The 20737-nt window shown below is 49.2% G+C and overlaps 1 protein-coding gene across 5 annotated transcripts in view; it reads left to right on the forward strand.

Annotated features, from left to right (window-relative positions):
* Positions 1–20737, forward strand: part of MICAL2 (microtubule associated monooxygenase, calponin and LIM domain containing 2) — a 150058-nt gene that overhangs the window by 44101 nt on the left and 85220 nt on the right. For all 5 annotated transcript variants that reach the window (XM_087821735.1, XM_087821733.1, XM_087821734.1 and 2 more), the window contains exons 6-15: positions 1886–1986; positions 4623–4880; positions 6024–6139; positions 6944–7070; positions 7684–7774; positions 8858–9005; positions 10066–10265; positions 10652–10758; positions 16872–16943; positions 20085–20234. In XM_087821735.1, the coding sequence (XP_087677861.1) occupies positions 1886–1986; positions 4623–4880; positions 6024–6139; positions 6944–7070; positions 7684–7774; positions 8858–9005; positions 10066–10265; positions 10652–10758; positions 16872–16943; positions 20085–20234 (1370 nt within the window). The remainder of the gene's footprint in view (positions 1–1885; positions 1987–4622; positions 4881–6023; positions 6140–6943; positions 7071–7683; positions 7775–8857; positions 9006–10065; positions 10266–10651; positions 10759–16871; positions 16944–20084; positions 20235–20737) is intronic.

The raw sequence follows: 20737 nt of genomic DNA on the forward strand, positions 1-20737 counted from the left end.
TTAAGATAGTAATGGGCAGGATTCCTTCGAGGACAAGAGGGATTCTTCACAGAGAGTTCTAAATGTTGTACGTGACTATGGACACATTTGTTTACTCAGGAAGCATTTATTGAATGCCCATTGTGTGTTGGTACTGAATATCGTGGGATATAAAGTTGAGGCTGACACTGTCCCCACCCGAGTGGCTCCTGTCCAGGGAGGGACACCCACAATTAACCATCCTCGTGCAGGCTGGTCAGGCTATGTGGAGATCAGTGTGAGATTCAGGGAGCTCTCCGAGTGGGGAGCCAGTAACCTGTGGGTGGTCCCTGAAGAAGCCTCAGTGTGTTTGTGCAGCATATTAGGTGCCCTTTCCAGTAATTTTTCACCTGCATCCCTACTTTTTGCATGGATCTAGCTCTCATTCTCGTGCCAACACTCTTTGTTATTCTGCTTTTCTCATTCAGCATAACCTTTTAAATATTGTCCCTATGGCTACCTAGTCATCCTGATGGTCAGTTTGGGCAGAACAGCTTTCAGTGGATGTATTGTCACTGCTTAAAGCATTTAAACCATGGGGTGGCAAGCTGGCTGGCCACATGTTTTTGTATTGCCTTTGAGCAAAGAATCATTTTAATATCTTTAAATGGCTGAAGAAAAATCATAAGAAGACTATTTTGTGACAAATTGAAAGTTGTATGTAATTCAAGTTTCAGTGTCTGAAAATAAAGGTCTGTGGGAGTGCAGCACGCCGATGTGTGTATGTCGCTGCCTGTGGCTGTGACACAAACCAGAGGGCTCACGGAACCCAAAGTATTACCATCTGGCCCCTTACAGAGAAAGGTTGCTGACTTCTGATTTAAACCTTTCAGTTATTTACTGTTGCAGCTAAAACTGCTTCTGTCAGATTATTTTGTTAAGATAGTTTTCTAGGAATGGGATTCGTTATCGAGCCAGACTCTGCCTCTCCCTGGCCACAGTGACGTGTGCCCATTCCATGACCCTCTGAAATTCAGCACGGTTGCATTTTTTTTAAGTATTTCCTTCCAGTATATTATGTCCCTTTGAGTAATTTAAGAATTTTCCAACTCTCCCTTCCCCTCAAAAACCAAGAAAATAAGTACTTAAATAAACCATCAGCTGTAAATTCTGACAGGACATTGGGCGTGTTTTTCCAAATGTTTGAACGAGCTTCCTTTAGACTTGGCTATGGTCGTCACCTTTGGCCATTGTTTCACAACACCGCCCCTCACACAGTGACAGCGATGAATTTCCTCTGATTCTCTGGGGGGCCCTCTGCACTGATAGCTGTTTCCTATTTAATAGCAATAAAGGGGTTCCTATGGTTACGCAGCACGCCTCTGTGTGGACTGCTGATAAGTTGCCATGTCTCTCCCTCTCTCTCCCTTGGGGGAAGCTAGGCCAGTGCTTCTCAAACTCCAGCATGAGCCAGAATCACCCCCAGAGCTTCTGATTCAGTAGGCCTGGGTTGTGCCCTGGTCATTTCCATTCTAATACGTTCTCAGATGCTTCTGGCTGGGATGCCCACTTTGAGAACCACTGAACTAAGCTATTATCTCACGACGTTGTTTTAAATGCAGAAACCTAGTCTATAAAGTGTCTTTGCAATTGGTGGAAAGTGAAAAAAGACACAACCCAGCCCTCTCACCTGAGTAGCTCCTCCTGGGGCACCTGGGTTTTCACACACAGCCAGGAAATGGTAGAAGCATCGCTTAGCTGCGTTCGCTTGGGTCAGTTCTGGCACTCGGTTTTATCTTGGCCAGCCTCGTATGTCGCAAATCCTTTTCTAGTGTGAAAATGCTGCGGGTAAGTAAAGAGGCAAAGTAGAGCTCCTGGAGCACTGGGCACCAGGCAGCACTGAGCGCATGGACCCTTCTCTTTTCAGGGATCGATCTCGAAAACATTGTTTACTACAAGGACTGCACCCACTATTTTGTCATGACGGCCAAGAAGCAGAGCCTGCTCGACAAAGGTGTCATCATCAACGTACGTCTCTCTCGGCTGTTATGTCCTGTCTTTCCCTTTGTGACCGGGGCTGGCAGCATTGGCAAGTGTAGGAGCAGAAACTGAGCAAGGCGGGGAGGGGACAGGACCGCCACCCACCACTTTCCTTCTCCTTGGTGCTGCATGAACGAGCCCACACCAATGCACACAGAGGTGTTTCTGCAGAGAACTTGGGCGTTGGCGCTGAGTCGCTAACCCAAGTGTTAGTGTGTGTCTTGGCCCCCAGGAGATCATCTGAGTCTTTTCTTCCCTTCAGCCCTGCCCTCTTTTCTGGGAGGTCATGGTCATTTAGAGGCAGATGGGGGCTTCTTGTCCTAGTGGGACATAGAGACACTTTTACTTGTTAATTGTGGCCCCCTTGTCATGGGAGGGTGGAAAGCTCTTGTAGGCAAAAAGACTTGAGCTGTGTCTTGGCTCTGCCACCTATTAACTCAGGACCGTGATTAGGCTGCCTGACCTTTCTGAACCTCAGTCTTCTCGTCTGCAGAGTGGGAATAATAGTTTCTGCCTGAAAGGGTGGTTTGGGAGAGTACCTTTAAAAATGTATACAGAGCCCTGGCTGGTTTTTCTCAGTGGTTAGAGCATCAACCTGCCCATCAAAGAGTCTCGGGTTCAATTCCCAATCAAGGGCATGTACCTGGGCTGCAGGTTCGGTCCCTGGCCCCAGTGGGGGCAAATGCAGGAGGCAACCGATAGATGTGTCTCTGTCACATCAATGTTTCCCTCTTTCTCTCTCCCCCCTCCCCTTCCACTCTCTCTAAAAAAAATTTTTTTAAAGTCTTTGGGTGAGAGTTAAAAAAATAAAAATAAAAATGTTCGCAGAGCACCTGGCACCGCCCCTAGCATGCAGTGGATTGTAGGTTCCCGCTATACCTCTCCGCCTGCTTTGGGCAGCTGCTTTTCTGTTCTACTGACTTCCTGGCCTCCGTTTCCTGCCTCTGCATTTTCCTGCCTAAACAGAGAGCAGGGTTGGCAGGAAGGAGCATGGAGTGGCGAGTCCTGGGCTGGAAGCTACTTTGGCCAGGTATTCAACCTTTCCAGCGCCCCTGATCCTGCCACCGCTGCTGCTGCAGCCTCAAGATAAGGATCCTGCAGTCCAGGGTCAGCCTGCTCCCCAGTGTCGGCCTACAGCCCAAGCGGCATGGTGACCATTCATTGCTGCTTGTCGGAGAAGAATGTGCCCATCTTCTCGCCAGCTCGTGCTGGCAGCGGCCGGATGGCGCTGGTAACCCAGCCCTCCCCTGGGCCTCCTCCACAGTGGCCAGGTCTTAGCTGAGAACCTGAGTTGCTGGGCGGGAGGTGCGCATGAGGGAGGGCCGTTGAATGAGGCTGACTGAGGACAACCAGCAGATGTGCGAGCGACGGGCTCAACATCTGGTGCCCCCCTGCTGCCCCGTCCGGGGAGGCAAAGCCTTCTTCCCTCTGCCCCATCGGCATTTCTCCCTAAGCTGCAACCTCTGCCAGGATGCCCGTGTCGGAGAGTGAAGGACTGTTTGGGGCCCATGGGTGCAGATGCAGTGGGTGCTTCCCACACGCCAGGCATCAGGCTGGGGATTTTACGTGGTCTCATTGGTCTCCCGTGGCTCTGTGAACTAAATTTTGTCATTCTCACTTTACAAGTAAGAAAATGGAAAGTCAGAGGAGTTTAATAAGTTGCCCAAATTTACGCAGCCAGTAAACAGCAGAGGCGGGATTTGACCTGTTGCTCCCAGGAAACCCCAAGGCCTGTGTTGATCTTATACACACTAGTCCCAGCCCCCCCCCACCTCCCCCAGTGATGTGCACCTTCTATGTCACCTTTTGGGAAAGATAGTCTTTTAGTTTCTTTTGCCACGTGATGAGCAGGTTAGACCCTGGGAGATAGGCGTCTTGCAGCTCACTGCCAGTGTCCCTCCAGGATGGGTATCCTACCTTCTAGGCTCAGGTCCTCCACCCCCTGGTAGGAAGTATAGCAACTAATACTGCAAAAGAAAGCAGGTCCCCGAATGGCCCTCAGCCTGTCGAGAAAAGGGGAAACTGATTTTGGAGAGAAAGTTTGAGTTATGGCAAGCACCCATTTCTTTTCTGGTCTTGTTTGACCACTAAACACCACATATCTGGACCACATCAGCTTAGCTTAGTTCATTATAAAAATCAGTCTTTCAGTCACTCTTTTCTCTTTTAATTTTACTGAAGTTATCACGAGAACCAGCCATATGAAATATGCATCTCTGTTTGCTGCAAGACCATTATTATATTCACTGTTCATTAGAACACCATGCTTTCTATTGAAACCCCTATGTGAAACTCCTTTTAAACTTACTGCCAGGAAGAACTTGCCTCCCCAAGGAATTTCTGTGCTTCTTTCTTTCTGATAAAGAGAGAACTGTGATATGTCACATTTCCCTTTTGCCTTGGATGCCAGGAAGCTCAAAGCCAAATCTGAGGCTTAATCACAACTCTGCTAACTCCTACAGCTGGCTGATTCGGTTCCTCTTTCTTCGCTTGGCCCTGGTTTTCTGTTTATGCTTTGATTAGCCTCCCTGTACGCACCCCATTCCCAGTCCTGCGAGGGGGTGGGAATGAACCCTTGCCCTTGAGAGAGGCGGGCGGCTGCACTGTGCTCCTGTCCCCCCCAGGACTACATCGACACAGAGATGCTGCTGTGCGCAGAGAACGTGAACCAGGACAACCTGCTTGCCTATGCCCGCGAAGCCGCAGACTTCGCCACCAACTACCAGCTGCCGTCTTTAGACTTTGCCATGAACCATTACGGGCAGCCCGACGTGGCCATGTTCGACTTCACCTCCATGTACGCCTCGGAGAACGCGGCCCTGGTGCGCGAGCGTCAGTCCCACCAGCTGCTCGTGGCCCTGGTGGGCGACAGCTTGCTTGAGGTACCGCCTGCACTAGGAGCCCCCTCGCTCCCGCTGGAAGATAGGTCCCTGCGTTTCTGTTTGGCTGGCAGCGTCCACTGTGACGCAGCCGGGGCAGGACAGGTCCTCAGCCAGTCAGCAGGACCCCGCCAAGCCCACTGGAGCCTCAGGGCCAGCCCTTTCTCTAAATTCAGAGGAGCCAGTGCTGTCTCTGTCAGCCAGAGAGCTGTCCCCTCCACCTCCGGGTTCTTCTGGTCTCACCTCTGTTGAAGTACAAACTTAGGTGGCCTGGTCTGGACTTCACGGCGCCCTTCTCAGAGCACGTGGACCCTCAGCTGGGCCAGGGTCCCATCTTCATGTGATGGGTCTTTGTGGCCTTGTAACACTGAGATGACATAGGATGCAAGAAAGGCGTGTGGGCCCAAAGTCCAGGTTCTGTCCATGGTCTCCCTGCTCACAATTCTTCCCAGAAAATCAGCAAACGCTAGGCTCCTTAGGTTAAAGAAATGCTTTCAGAAGGGATACTTTTTCATCTTTAATGTAAGCACTAACCAAAATGTGTTTATGCATTTATCCCAAGTTAAGCATCAAATTCCAACCTATGCTTTGTGTGCGCATGGGACAGTTTAGTTAGCAGTGAGCTTGGTGAATCAGCCCTTGCTCACTGTGGTGTGTGGACTAGAACCGAAGCTCCTTGGCTAAGCACTCAGCTCCTCACCCCCACACCCCACTTTTCAGCCTCATGTACCTTCCTCCTTGATCTCTGCTATACCCAAACCAGACAGACTCTTCTTCCGTCAGGCTCCATCACTTTTCAGCCACCAAGATTAAAATGGATTAAAATCAGAATCCTATGCATTCTTTAAAATCAGCATAAATGCAGCTCTTTTATGAAGCAGTCCCTATTTCCCTCCCCCAAAGTGGGAGTTTCTTTGTGCCTTTTTTGAGCCCCAAAGCAGTTTTGCTGTTCCTGGGTCATCGGCCCTTTACATATGGCTTGTGCTGTGGATATCTGTATTTATGGTGAATCTTAGCAGCTGCCCTGCACCTCTCTAACCCCCAGTGCCTCACATGGGCCTGGCAATCAGAGACTGCTGGATAGAACAGGATAGCGGGCTGGGAGTTGTTAGAATCAACCCAAATTATGCATGTTTTCTTTTGCAGCCCTTTTGGCCCATGGGCACAGGCTGTGCCCGCGGCTTCCTGGCGGCCTTTGACACAGCATGGATGGTGAAGAGCTGGGACCAGGGGGCTCCTCCTCTGGAGCTGCTGGCTGAAAGGTGAGAGTGGGCAGCTGGGCTCCTGGCTGAGGCAGGAAAGGGAGCACAGCTGGCTGTTTGGTGGCACCTGGATAAAACCTCTGTCACCTATCATTGGCCTTCCCATACATGGCTTGATTTGATCGTTGGGGTCCCCAAGGAAACTTTCTCCATTATGATCTACCTCCTTCAATGACTTTCTCTGGGGGCCAGGACCTTGGGCCCCAGAGAAATTTTCATCCAGTGTGGCCCTGAAGTTGGAGTTCCAGCACTGCTCAGTTGCCCTGGGGCCCGAAGAAGTTCAGGGGAAGCTTCCATTGAAGTGCTGAGTGCCCCGCCATGTTGGGGGCTGGGTTCTCTGATCCCCCAGGCCTCTTCTGCTGCTGAGATCCTGAGCTTCCTCCCAGACCCCTGCTGTTGGCCATGTGGCTGTATTAGCTGGTGGACTGGGAGCGGTCAGGACTGGTGGGTGGGGATGGCTTTTGCTGGTCCTGGGTGTGGAGGCCTGTGGTCAGGGGGACAGGTCACAGGAGGCCGAGTGGCTGAGTGGCGGTTATAATAAAACCACAGGCCACTGTGCTGCCAGCTCTGCCTGGGGAGGTAGCCAACATCCCCACCTCCCAGACTCCTTCCTGCCTCCTCTCTGCCCCTTTGAACCCCTTGCACTTTGCAGGTCTCAAGAACCACAAGGGTCAGGCATTGCAGGGAAGGGTTATACAAACACATCTAAAGAGCCCTTGAGAGCAGGAGAAGGGGAGTGGGGGTGGGAACAAAGGCCTCAGGTTTCAAGAGTAATCCCTGACCCCATGCTCTGCCTCCCTCCAGAGAAAGTCTTTACCGCCTGTTACCTCAAACAACCCCAGAGAACATCAACAAGAACTTTGATCTGTACACGTTGGACCCTGGGACACGGTACCCAAACCTCAACTCCCACTGTGTCCGACCCCATCAGGTAAGTCCTTCCCTGAGACCTTGACTGGGTCACCTGGCACTGAGAGGTGAAAAGGAGAGGTCAACTGAAATGTTGGCACATCCCTGGGACCAAGGCCACCAATGCCTCTTGGCCCAAAGGTGGGACAAGTTCCTTTCTCTATGAGAGTCACAAGAGTAACATAGAGTCACAGGAGAGAATTGGAACACAAGTAAGAGTATGTCTACATTTGTACATATATTTACATATGTTTATTTGTCACTAGGTGTGTGTATTGCTAAGCATACGTCTCCAGATAATCTACTTGGCCAAATATTGAGTCCTTTCCATCACCATCCTAGAGTCTACTTTTTTCTCCCATTGACTCAGAGCCATACAACCTCTTCAGTCAATAATAGCACAAAGAGTGGTATGAATTTTAAAAATTAGCCAGTGACATATATTTACACTTGAGTGCTTCTGCATCTGGGTGAATAATTGAGATCCATTGTTCTGTGTCTCAGGTGGCCTGGGTTCCCTTGCTGAGGGTCCAACGGTAGAGGAAAAGGGCAGAGAGTACGTCAGGTTCAGAGGCGCTGAGACTAGAATTTGGGGGAAAACTGGTGGGCAGCTGCGTGGTCTCTCTTGCTTGTAGGTGAAGCATTTGTACATCACTAAGGAGCTGCACCACTGCCCTCTCAAGAGGCTGGGTTCAGTGAGGAGATCTGTCGGCCTCTCCAGGAAGGGTAAGCTACCCTCCTGGGACCCACTGGGAGGGGCTTTGTGGGGAGGAGGCCTACCAGGTGGCCATGGGGGCACAGATGACCTAGGTGACCTTGGCCAGGCTCCTTGCCTCTGTACTTCAGTTCCCTCTTCTGTAAAACCAGGACAATGACACCCCTACGGTATAATCACCGTCAGGGAGTTAATATGTGTGGAGCCCTTGACACATTAAAGTGAACTGCAGAATTGCTTCACTGGGACTGACTTTTCTTTTCCTTTCATTTCCAGTGTGGGGTTCTGTCTCCCCAGCTGGATACCAGGCTCCATGTGCTCCACTCTTCCTGATCCCCCAGGGCCTGGCACAGTGCTGGGCACAGGCCAGTGCTCAGTAGTGGAGGGGGGCAGGGATGATTAAGTGAATAACTCTCTGGTATCCCTCAGGTTTTGCTCAGGTCACCATCCTGCTTAAAGACCTCTCTGGCCTCTGTCACCTGCCCAGATCTTGCGTCCTCCCTGCCTTTGGGCCAACTCAACCTTACCAGCCACCCCTCCTTTCCCTCCACACCCCACATGCCCCACTGCTGCCACCCCTGTCGTCAGCCATTCTACACAAACACGGCTGGTTTCCCTAGGGCCTTTGCTGGCACAGGCCTTTCAGTCTTCCTGCAGTGCCTTCTTCTAGCTGATGAATTCCTAGACACTTTTCCAGAAGCAGCTCAAAAGCACCTCCTTTTTGACTCTCTTTGGCGAGTTCCGCAGCCCTGGCGACTCAGGACAAACCCGCTCACATGCTCCCTCAGCCACCTGCTTCTCCATCATTGCACCAACGTGTCATTGTCACCTGCACCTGTGTCTGTCTTCCCCGCTGGATAGCATGTTGGCAGAGTCCATGTCATCCTCATCTCTGTGTTCCAGAGGGGGTCTTAGGGACTCTGCTGCTGGAGAGCATGTCCCAGCATCCTGCCCTCCCTCCATGCTCTCGGCAGGGCCCCTTGCCTTGGTGCTGTTCCTCCTGGTCCCCAGCCGTGGTGGCAGTCAGAGGGGGGCCCCAGGGGACCCTGATGTTTCCCCCAGGGCACCTCACAGCCTGTCTTCCCTTACTGCAGAGTCAGACATTCGGCCCAGCAAGCTCTTAACCTGGTGCCAGCAGCAGACCGAGGGCTACCAGCACGTCAACGTCACCGACCTGACCACATCCTGGCGGAGTGGCCTGGCCCTGTGTGCCATCATCCACCGATTCCGGCCCGAGCTGATGTGAGTCCAGGGCCTCGCTGGACCTGCCAAGCTCCTCACAGCCCACAGGGACCCTGGAGTCAGGGGAAACCAGGGCTGTTCTGCTAGATGCAGAATTTTCAGAACTGGGTTCAAAATTTCCCTTTGCATATTTTCTATTTGAGTTTTTTCTTAAGTTTTTTTTCCTTTGCACAGATTTATCTGCCCACAACTCGTTTGATCTGTGTTCCTAATATGTGAGGAGCGGAGGTGACTCAGACTCAGTGGTTACACTTGTTCCCCACCCTTCCAACACCACACTTGGGAAATTTGAGCATTCCCACCATGGAGCTCTACCCTTAGACAAGAATTATGGGCAAAACCTAATTCTGGGGGAAAATGGGAAGGTTTACAGCCCAATTAATTAGAGTTGAGACCCAGATTAACTAGCCATGTACATTGGGCAAGCCACTTGTCTTCTCTGAGTTTGTGTCTTCACCTATAAGCTGGGAATACTGTCAGGTTCATTAGGAAGATTGAATCATGTCTGTGGAAATACCTCGTGATGTTGAAAGCACAATGCATCTACTGATGTATTTAAATCAATGTGTGCAGTGTAACCTCACACCCACGAGCAAATGCATACAAGGGGTTGGAAGGAAATCTACCAAAGGGTTATCAATTGGTATCTTTACAGAGTGGGTTGCCTTGGAAAGGGGGGTGGGACTTTCACGTATCACTTTACATGTTATAAATATCTTGATTCTTTTTGACAAGAAGCCCATGTTAGTTTTGTAATGAAAAGAAACAGAATTTAAGGGAACTATTTAAAGGTAAAGTAGCTCATACATTTTCCAAAGTGGTGTAAATCATTTTCTGACTGTTTTCAGCCCTGGCGGCAATGACATTATTGTGGCCCAGATCTGACTTGGTCCCACCCTGATTGAGAAGGACGGTGTTAGCTTCTTGTGACTGAGCCTCCTGCAGAGTGGGGGCGGTCATTTGGGACATAGGCTGGGTCATTGCTCCTTCACCACTCCGCCCCCCATCACCACCACCTCTGCTTCCTCTCCCTGAATTTTACCTTGTTTTGATTCGCTAGCAACTTTGACTCTTTGAATGAAGATGACGCTGTGGAGAACAACCAGCTGGCGTTTGACGTGGCTGAGCGTGAGTTTGGCATCCCCCCAGTGACCACGGGCAAGGAGATGGCGTCTGCCCAGGAGCCCGACAAGCTCAGCATGGTCATGTACCTCTCCAAGTTCTACGAGCTCTTCCGGGGCACCCCCCTGAGGCCCGTGGGTAAGAACCTGCTTTTGGACCAGGCTTCACTCTGCCCTTGCACCATTTTGCCCTGTGCCCATCTCTGGCTGCTCTTCACACTGGTGTCTTCTGTTCTGGGCTGACCCATGCCTTCCCCCTGACTTTGAGGTCAAACGGGTGGATCCCACCCACCTAGCCCTGTGTATGTAAGTGGGTCTGTGTGCAGGTGCCACATGACATTGGGGGTCTGCCCCTGACGTTGGGAGGTCTCTGATAGAGCTGCGCCAATTCCCTACCCAGGCCATTTACATCTTTAGTTGAGGGGAGAGAATTATTTTGGTGGGACCTTGTAGCAATGACACCCCTGATCCCTTGGGTAGTTGTGGCAGGATCCAAGTCTCAGACATACTTTTACTTCCTAACAGACTCTTGGGGCAAAAACTATGGAGAAAATGCTGACTTGGGCGTGGCCAAATCATCTCTTCCTCATAACTATCTCAACCTCACATTTCCAAGGAAGAGGACTCCACGAGTAAGTCTAGGCTTGTTGTTTATTTAATTTCTTTTTGCACATGGATGGGGCAGGGGTGTTGGAGAATGTCCTGGTCTTGGTCTGTGTCTGCTGATAAATTACACAGATAAAACTCTCACAAAAGACATGAGTAAAACTCAGTTTTGTAAGGGAGTGTTTTTGAAAGTCCCCCGGGCACTTCGTAGCTGGGCTAGCTTCAATGACTTAGAAGCAGTTATAGGAAGGTCCTGGTGGATCAGCTCAGCCTCCTGGAGGGTGAGAAGGAGACAATTTCTCACTTTGTTGAGCAGCTTATTTTGATCAGGAACACAGTAGCCATTGAGTGGCAGGGCTGTATGGTGATGCTACATTTACACATGCTGTTTTATTAATTTTTTTATTCGTTAAACAAATGTTTATTGGGCTATATTGTATGCTAACATTAGGGCTGAATTTTTTGTTTGTTTTTGAAGAGGGGAGAAAATATACAGAGATGAATAATATATGGTCCTTGCCTTTGAAGAGCTCAGAGCCTAATAAAGAGGTTCCCAAGCTTTCCTGACTTATGGCACCATTAGTGTCTCAGTAAACTTTTTCACAGTGCCCCTAGATCAAAAAAATACCTAGAAGTTCCATTTATTAAGTAGTTAAGTTCAAATAACTTAGTAGGGGTATTTTGCAAGATATACAACAGACTTCACCATGTTTCCTTAGAAAATGGAAAATATCCTGCGGCTCCTCTGTTGAGTTTACTCTGGTACCACAGGGTGCCTTGGTACACAGTTTGGGAACTGTGGGCCTAATGAGAATTTTATTTGAGGGATGGCATCTCTGTGGAAGGGATAATACAAGTTGTCTTGCTTGTTGTGCTCATTGTACAGATTTTTAAAAGGAGGCCCATTGCTGTTAGGTGGCAAGCACTGGCACAGGACTTGCCTTCCCTCCCAGTGCACATACAGCCCTCCCCTCACTCGGCGCAGGGCTGCAGGCCTCTGCATGTCTCAGTCTCTCTAAGTTGCTGACAGTGTCTTAACCCCCGGCCAGTCATGCCATGCCCTGCCTTCCCTCCACCCAGGGTGGGGCTGGGGCCGTGTGGCCTCCCTCCTTTCTCTCAGCTGAGTGAGCAGTGGTCACTTTTTCCACTGAGGCCTGTGCTCCCTGGAATGTTGTAAGCAGGTATTGTGCTAACTGCAGGAGCAGCATAGGATACTTAATGCTCCACCACGCCCTGTCTGCAGGGAGGAATGGGTGAGCCAAGCTGGGGCTAGGGAGGAAGGTGTGCAGATCTGCCTGAGTTTTCAGCAGAGCGGCTGAAGGGCTGAGCTGCACCCAGCCTCTCAGTCCCGCTCTGCACCCCAAGATGCCCCATTCAGAGGCTCAGTGCGAGGGCTATGTCACCCACTGCATATCCCATGAGTGAAAGCTGTCCTCACCACATGTCCCATGAGTGAGACCAGTCATGGGCTTGCTCCACCCCAGGCCAGTCGTGTTTCCTCTGAAGCCCAAGGACCCCACCGCTCTGGGCTGCCCCATCCAGGCAGCCATGCAGCCTTCTGGAAGCCCTCTGGCCAAGCATTCACCACCTTTCTCTGTTCACCTGGTTTCTCCCACCACATAGCCCACAACCAGGAATAGCAGAGGGAGCTGGAGAAGATGGGTTAAACCTTTCACTCACCACACCTCTGTTTACAGAGTGACGGAATTGAAACAGCCTGGCCAGGAGGTGGGAATGGTCAAAAGTCAGCAGTTAGCAAGGCCAGCCAGGCCCTCAATGGCTACTGGTGCCTCGTTCCACTTTCCGCTGGCTCCACTAGGAAATGCAGGGGAACAGGTGTGAACTGTGCTCAGTCTCCTCCAGGGTATGCCCGTGGGCTGTCCGTCTTGAGAGAAATGAAGAGCCACAGATCCAGTCCCTCCCACAGCCCCATCTAATGGCCCAAATCTGCCTTGCTCTTCGGATAGGTACAGAGATTATTAAGTCATTGCAGTATCTTATTTGTCCTCTCTTAAAACCGACTGAATGCCTCTTCTGGGTGGGATCGTGAGTTAGTAAGACCAGTTGTTGAGTTTTCTTCTCGGAGCCAGGAGCAGAGCAGTGAGGGAGACAAGCAAGGACCCTGCCCAAGGGAGCCGACCTTCTGGAGGGGCTTCTAAAGCCCCTCTCACTCCCTTTCCCCAACTATTCTCCCAGAACCACCCACCCAGCAGCCAAAACTCCTCACTAGCTTTCTAGTACTTCTCAATTCAGATATTTGAAGAATGTTTAGGAGAGTCGAGGGGACCAGGTCCTGATGCTGTCTGGCTCAGCAAGCACAGGGCCCGCGAGCAGCCCCCCGCACCTGTGGTTTGCAGGCCGATCTCTCCTGTTCTCTGTACAACCACAGCCTGAGCTGCTGAGCTGACTTACAGAATGGCAATGCACGTTGAAGCCAGGCAGACACATACATATTTAGGTCTACTGGAGTTTCACATGTTTATACCTCTCAAGCAGTTCCTTGGCTTGTCTGTAAAATGATTATAATAACAAACATTGCATTGCTGTGAAAACACCATAAACAAATGTGTGCTACAGGTCTGAGCACATTCTTTGGCACGTGGAAGGGGCTCCATAAATGACAGGTCGTGCCCTTTGTAAGTACTGATTAAATAAAGATGTTTGTCTTCTGAAAAGATGAGTGAAACTAGTTGGATTGAACACTTGGTTCGGTACTGCAACCATGATCAGTGTAGCAATTTACAGCATACGAAGCAATTTCCTACATATCTTATTTGCCCCTCGCGTCACCTTCTGAGGAAAGCAGGGAATATATTCTCATTCCAGCTTTAGAGACGGGGAAACTTGGATATAGGGAGATTAAATTGCAATGTCATGTAGGTGGTGAATGTCAAAGTCAGAACAAGAATTCAGATTTTCTAATTTCTGCTAATTAGCATTAATCTAAGTGATGGTGTCTAACATGTATACAGTACCTTATATTGTAAGAAGTGTTTTACATATATGATTTTATTAATCCTGACAACATTTTATGAGCCAGAGAGTATAATAACTCATAGGTGAGGAAACTGAAGTCAGAGAAGTTAGGCGATTTTCCTAAGGTCACACAGCCAGGAAGTAATTAGTGTTAGAACTTGAACCCATAACTCCTTACTACTCTGCCACTGAAGAATAATAGAACTCTCTTGCTAGGGTCACTGGCCGTCTTTCTAAATCTCGTGGCGGCCACCCTACTCAACCAGGCCATTGCCTGCAATGGCCAGTCTCTCTTCCGGTGACCCAGATCTGAATTTCTCCAGGATTAGGTTATGCTAGCTAACTAAATATAAAGTTTGCTTTTGGCTAAAATCACATTAAGTCAGGCTGTATGGGAACATGGTTATTTTGTGCTAATCAAATGACCAGATTGGTAGATATATGTCTAAATTTTTTTTAAATGGAGATACCAATTGGTTTAATAAATGACTTTTGGTATGCAGAATCTTATAAATCATTGGAAAATCGTGATTAAAAAGTTCAGGTGAAAGGAATGGAAAAAAATTAATGGGAAAAGACAGGGAGTTATTGGTTTATTCTCACGCTCTGCCGTACTGGGCACAATAAGCATTTTCTGTCTCCTTGCACCTCAATTCTTTGTAGAACAAAATAGAGCCCAAGATGATGGGGCGCTGAGGCAACTTTAGCTCCCCATAGAGAGAGACAGATAAGAAAAAAATAGACAAATTTCTAGGTTTGTGTTTTCTGCACCTTTTTGTTTTAACCCAGATCTTAATTGAGAATCAGTGCTCCCATGACAAACCCATAAGGAAGAGTAGAGACCGATTCAGTATGCTGGTTGCCAGCCCCTCCGCATAGACCACATTCTACTGTCCCATGGGTCAAGCTGAAGCAAAGGAGCTGTGGCTGCCCCATGCACTTCCTTTATCCCCCTGAAGGATTTAGGGTCTTCTTAGGTGCCGCTACTGGATGCACTGCCCCCCAGGAATGCTTTCTGTGCGCTTGCGACTAACCCTGGGTTTGGATCTAGACAGGCTCTGGTCGTTGGAAAGGTCACACCTGGGGCTGTTGAATGCAAAAGAAAGAATAAGATGCGTTGCTCTTTGAGGGGAAAGTCAAGTCCTCATTTAAGGTGGCAACAGAAAAACAACAGAAAACCTGAAGATGATGCACCACGCGTTCCTGCTGGGCAGGACAGCCTGTACTTTCACAGGCTCCAGTCCCAGGCCAGTGAGGCATTCACAGCCTGCGGAGCTCGGGGCTCAGACAGCCTGTGTCTCTAAGACCCAGCGTTGTTGCAATAAGGTCATCTGTTTCTCTTGGTGTTTGCCCAAGCGTTGGAGTTGAAATAATTTCCATTCACAGAATAATGATTTATTGGGAGCTGAGAAAAATGGAGGAGGGAAGGGAAGGCCCTTTGATCTGTTGTTTTTTGCTGCCTGGGCAAGGGAAGGGTCAAATTTTTAAGCAAATATCAATGACAAACTCTGGTTGATCTTATCTTTAAAAATATGAAAGGTTCTGGTAAATGCAGGGAGGGGTCGGGGGTAAGGGAGAGCAAGAACTGGGGAAGCAGGTGCTTTCTGTTGGAAGCCAGTGAGCACATAGCAGACTGTGCCAGGGACCCATCCAGTGTTATTGTTATTGCCGTTACTATTATACAGTATATTATCATCTATTATAATAATATACAAAATTATTAGTATTGTTCCAAACAACTGGGAGGTAAAAGGACCCTCTTGTGATTGGGAAAGTGTGGGATGTGTGGGGCTGATGGGGCTGCACACCCGGGTTGGAGGGGAGAGTGGTCAGCAGCCTGTGCTACTGCATCCAACATGGAACAAAGGCCAGGGTTTAATCTGGGCCTCCTGTGGAGGCCCTCTGAGCATGACGAGGCTCCCAGCAGGAGAGACACATAGTCCTGGGGTGATTCCATGTCCCCAGGGGGCTGACCGTTTGGAGAAGGCCCAGCGGGAGACTGGTGGTAGAGAGGTCTAACCTCAGTATCAACAATGGACTTACGCCCCCTGCCAGCGTGGCTCAGTGGTTGGGCATTGACCTCTGATCCAGGAGATCATGGTTCGATTCCCGGTCAGGGCACATGCCCAGTTGCAGGCTCGATCCACGGTAGGGGGTGTGCAGGGGGCAGCCGATCAATGACTCTCTCATCACTGATGTTTCTAGCTCTCTCCCTTCCTCTCTCTGAAATCAGTAAAGATATATTTAAAGAAACACACACAGAAGAATGGACTTACCCAGCAGTGTGCAGAGGAAGTACTAAATCCTGACCTCAAACCCAACCCAGCCCATAGCATCAGCGCAACCTCTTCAGTTTCACTCATTCCTGAGACTTGAGCCTGACAATGGGTGGCCTTTGGTGGTCCTTGCAGAGGTGATGAGATGGGCTGGGGCAATACGAGTTTCTCTGGATGTAAATGTCCAGATTCGGGCAACAGTAAGACTGTAAAAGGGTATTGGTAGAGCAACCATGCAATTTATTGTCTAAAACAGGGTGCTTTTGACAGTGAAAGGAGGCACTATAATTAATTACGCCAGGGACAAAAAGCAATGAATCTAACTGTCCTGGGCAAACTGGGCTGTATACTCACTGCAGGGTTCACACAAAATCTGGTGCTTCTTTGAAGTTAAACGATATTGTGCGCTGGTAGCTGGGATGGTGAGTGGGCAGATGTAATTTGCCATCTACTCCCTGGCAGCTGCTCTGAGTCCCAAGGATCCTGCTTGTGCAGTGAGCCAGTGTGGCCTCTTTGTTGGAGGTGGTCTCCATAAGGCAGCACCCTGAGGGGCTTCAGTAGGCCTGGCTGTCACTGCCTGAGCCCAGAGTCCTGTTCACAATGGGACGATCCCTGCCATGTCCCAGGGAGTCTTTGCTTTGGGATGCTTCAGCACGATTTGAGGATACGATTCCCACCTCTTCACAGAAACTGGCTTCCCAAGTGGAATGAGGCTCTTTCCACTGTGCCGGAACAGAGCTCAGTGTAGCCTTGGTCACGGTGCAGGTAGTTTATGTCCCTCTGTCTCTTGGGCAGCAGGGCTGCGTGCCCAGTGCTGGCTCAGAGCTGTTAGTGGAACCTCGGTCCTTGACCAGCCTGAGCTCACCATGCTCTCTTGGCCGTTGCAGGTGGACAACCAAACCGAAGAGAATAATGACATGAACAAACGGAGGCGGAAAGGCTTCGGCAGCCTGCGTGAGGTTCGTGTGCAATGTCAGTTCCAACAAAGGCCCATTGCCTGACGGCCAGTAGCCGCAGGCCCTCCCGACTGTGGCAGCGGCCCTGGCCCTCCTTGCTTTCCTGTCTCAGGAAACATGCAGTTCCAAGCTTGACTTGATGGAAAAGCAGCCAGGTCCTGGTCCTTGCTCCAGTACTTACTAGCTGTGTGACCTTGAGAAACAAACTCTCAGGGTGGGGCCCATGTCTGTAAAATACACAGGATACATGTGAAATGTATGAAACGTGCAAGTATTTTTAAAGATTATATAGAAGATGTTATACTTATATAATCGCTATTAATAATGAGTAGTGAAGAGGCACCAGCTGTCCCACTTTTCTCCCAGCCATTGTTTCTACCTTTTGTGTTTTCTGCACTATCTTTAAGGCCAATGTCCCAGTACAAGTGCCACCTTCTGGTGACAGGAGAAAATTACAAGCTACTTTGTCAAAACCAGGCAACAATCTCTCTCCTGCTACTGAAAAATTGATCAGCAGGAAAAGTATCAGTTCCACTACCCCAGACAGCTCTTTAAAGAGACCTGAGATATGCCCTTCATTTGAAAAGGCAGTTCTAGTCCCACAAATGCAAGCCCAGATGTGGTCTGTGAACTGTAGAATGCCGGCTCTAGCTAGCCCAACGGCCGATGTCATAATTATGACATAGACGCATGTGGGATAGTTTATATGGTACATTGATACCGAGTTATAAGCCTTAGGAAGGACTTCCACCTGATATGTTTGAAGAGGTTTTATTGCTGTATATTTTTATGACATTGTTGTTCATGTCTGTGACTTGCTTCATGTGGAAGCCTTGACCTGGGTCAGGACACTGGTTCTCACAGCTGAACTTTGTAACAAATAGAGCCACGAGGCCAGCCTTAGGGGAGAGGGGAGCTGCCTATTGCTCAACCCATTTTCTGGGATGTTCAAAGGGAAGCGCTGATAGAGAAAGCCTGGAGTTCAAGTCATGTCTTAAAATGTGCACGAACTCATTTTATCCAGTGAGTTCCAATCACCTTGTCCGAACCTTTTCTAAGACTTCTTTGGGTGATCCCTTCAAGAGCTGCTGCTCCCTGTCTCTTGGCTCTGGTGTGAGCCAGCAAATAGGGAGATAACTGAGAGAAGGGAGCAGAGGCTGACTGACAGGGCAGGAGAGACGTCCATTTCCCACTGTGGGTGTTGGCTCTCACCTGACGTGCCTAGGATTTGCTCTGGCCTCCACCTAAGAGGCTTCCCTTGCATGCACTTTGTCTCGGGCAGACACCTTCTCCTGCCTCTCATCCGGGGCTTATTTGAGGGGGCATTTGTGCTCTTTCTGTTGAAGGCAGCATAAGAGTGAAGTGTGGAAAGAAATCTGGTTGCACCTGCCCCTTCTGAGATGACTCTGGGCTGTTTTCTGGGACAGCTTTTTTGCTCCCAAGTCAGATTTAACCAAACAATAGTTCTTTCTCAATTCTCCCTACTCAAAATGTGGGCCAAGAACCAGACAACTGGTTAAAAATGCAGAGCCTCAAGGCCGACCCTGGACCAACTGAACCTCAGCCTGCTTTTGAAGGAGCCTCTGGTGATTCACGTCTGGGAAGTGCTGTCTGCATGGCCGACTCTGACCTTGTTCAAACAGTGACTACCCCAGTAAACTCACCCTCTTTGCACTCAAAGCTGTATTGCTATGCAGAGTTGCATTTCCCACTTTGAAGTGGGAGTGACTCTGGTTTGTGTTTGTCCAACACTTCAGGGTGGCTATGCATACAAGGTTTCCCATGGGGCTGCGGATCTTTAAAAAACAGCTGACTGTAGCTTGCTGCTTCCCATGAATCTCTTTGTTGTCTTGAGAACATCTATTTCTGGGAGGGAGACTCGTTGTTTCCTTGGGGAAGCAGGCTGCCCACCGGACATGACAGTGCCATTTACACCTCAAGTCCTTTGGGAGCAGATCCTATGGAAAGGGAGGACATTCAGAGAACACTGGTAATTTCCCAAGTTTTATTTTTAGCAAATGAGCTAAAGGAACCTTACATGGAACTCCATTTTATAAAACAGCATAATCAAATGATTACAGCAACATCTCACCAGGCATTAGTCACGCTGGTATCGTGTTCCCTGATATAAAGCAATGGAGCAGAGGAGCACTTCACCTCTGCGGCACCTTCTCCAAAATCCATAACCCCGGTCTAACCACGAGAAAACATCAGAGCAACCCAGATTAGGGGACTTTGTGCACAATAGCTGACCAGCCCCCTTCAAAACTGTCAAAGTCTAAAAGACAAAGAAAGGTGGAGAAACTATTACAGATGGAAGGAAACTAAGGAGAAATAATGACTTAATTCAATGTAGGATCCTGGATTGTATCCTGGAACCAAATAAGGACAAGTGTGGAAAACCTGGCTGATCAGGTTTTCCTGATCAAGTCTATAGCTAATAGTGTCATGTCAGTGTTAATTTATTAGTTATGATAACAGTATCATGATTACTCCAGATGTTAACATTACCTGCAGCTGAGTGAAGTATACAGTATACAGAAACCATCTGTGCTCTTTGTAACTTTTCTGCAAATCTAAAATTATTTCACAATTAAAAGTTGGTTTTAAAAGATAGCAGCAAAGGAGCAGGACAGGTTGAAGTTGGGAATGGGGTGCAGAGGAGGAAGGAGAAAGAAGCCCAAAGCCTGGGCCTGACTGCCACCCCTCTTGTTTTCTTCATCCCCACTACTGTTTACCTCTTGGAAGCCACAGGATAGATTTTGAAATGATCCTGCTTACCACTTCATTATTATATTTGATTTTTTTTGTGTGTGTGACAACCATGTGAAATGGGATATGCTCCCACTTTACAGATGAGGAAACTTTAGGGAAGTTCATTGCCAAGGTCACTGGGCTGGGAAGTGAAAGAGTCAGGATTCAAACCCTAGCTCTCTGGCTCCCAAGCCTGGGTGTGCCCATCTTTGGGAAGACACATCCCTCCCATGAGCATTGTCTCCACTTGGGCATCGCCTGCTGCTTGTGTCTCACTTCCTGAGACCATGAAGGGTCTCCTTCAGGAAATTAGTTCCATGTCCTCAGCCCTCAGACCCCCTCCCTGGGTTCTGGGACCCAACAACCAATGCACTGATTTGCACTTTGCAGCGTTCAGCTTTTTCCAGCCAGAGTTTGGGCTCCAGTCAAGAGGACAGCAGCAGTAAAGAAGGTGGAAATCAGAACAAAGTCAAGTCCATGGCAAGTCAGCTGCTGGCCAAGTTTGAGGAGAACTCTCAGAAGCCTTCGCTCCAGAAGCAGGTGAGTCCCGTCACATGCTCACTGGACCTGCCTTCTTGGTGACCAGAACTGAGAAGCCAGCAGAAATGGTCAGGCTGGTGACAAATTTCAGGTCTGCCAGCCAGGCCTGGCTCAAGTGAGCCTTCTAGACCAGGAGTCAGCAGAATATTCTAAAAGGGGCCAGATAGCCAATGCTTTAGGCTTTGGGGGGGCCATCTGATCTCTCTTGCAATTACTCAGCTCTGCTATTGTAGCAAGAAAACAGCCATAGACAATACTTAAACAAATGTACATGGCTGTGTTCCAATAAAACTTTATTTACAAAACAGCCAGCAGGTCCGATTTGGCCCAAGGACCATAGTTTGCCATGCCTGCTCTGCAGTAAAGAAGAAATCCTTCCCCTAATTTGGTTTCACTTTGCAACCATGACTTGGTTTGCAGCCACGTGAGATGGTGCAGCTGGAGGAAGCTTTAGAGGTGCTGGCTCCTGGGAGAGCACTAAGTCCATGGTGAGAAGACCCACC

The sequence above is a fragment of the Miniopterus natalensis genome, chromosome 11 (assembly GCF_054644295.1).
Source record: "Miniopterus natalensis isolate mMinNat1 chromosome 11, mMinNat1.hap1, whole genome shotgun sequence".
Classification (NCBI taxonomy): domain Eukaryota; kingdom Metazoa; phylum Chordata; class Mammalia; order Chiroptera; family Miniopteridae; genus Miniopterus; species Miniopterus natalensis.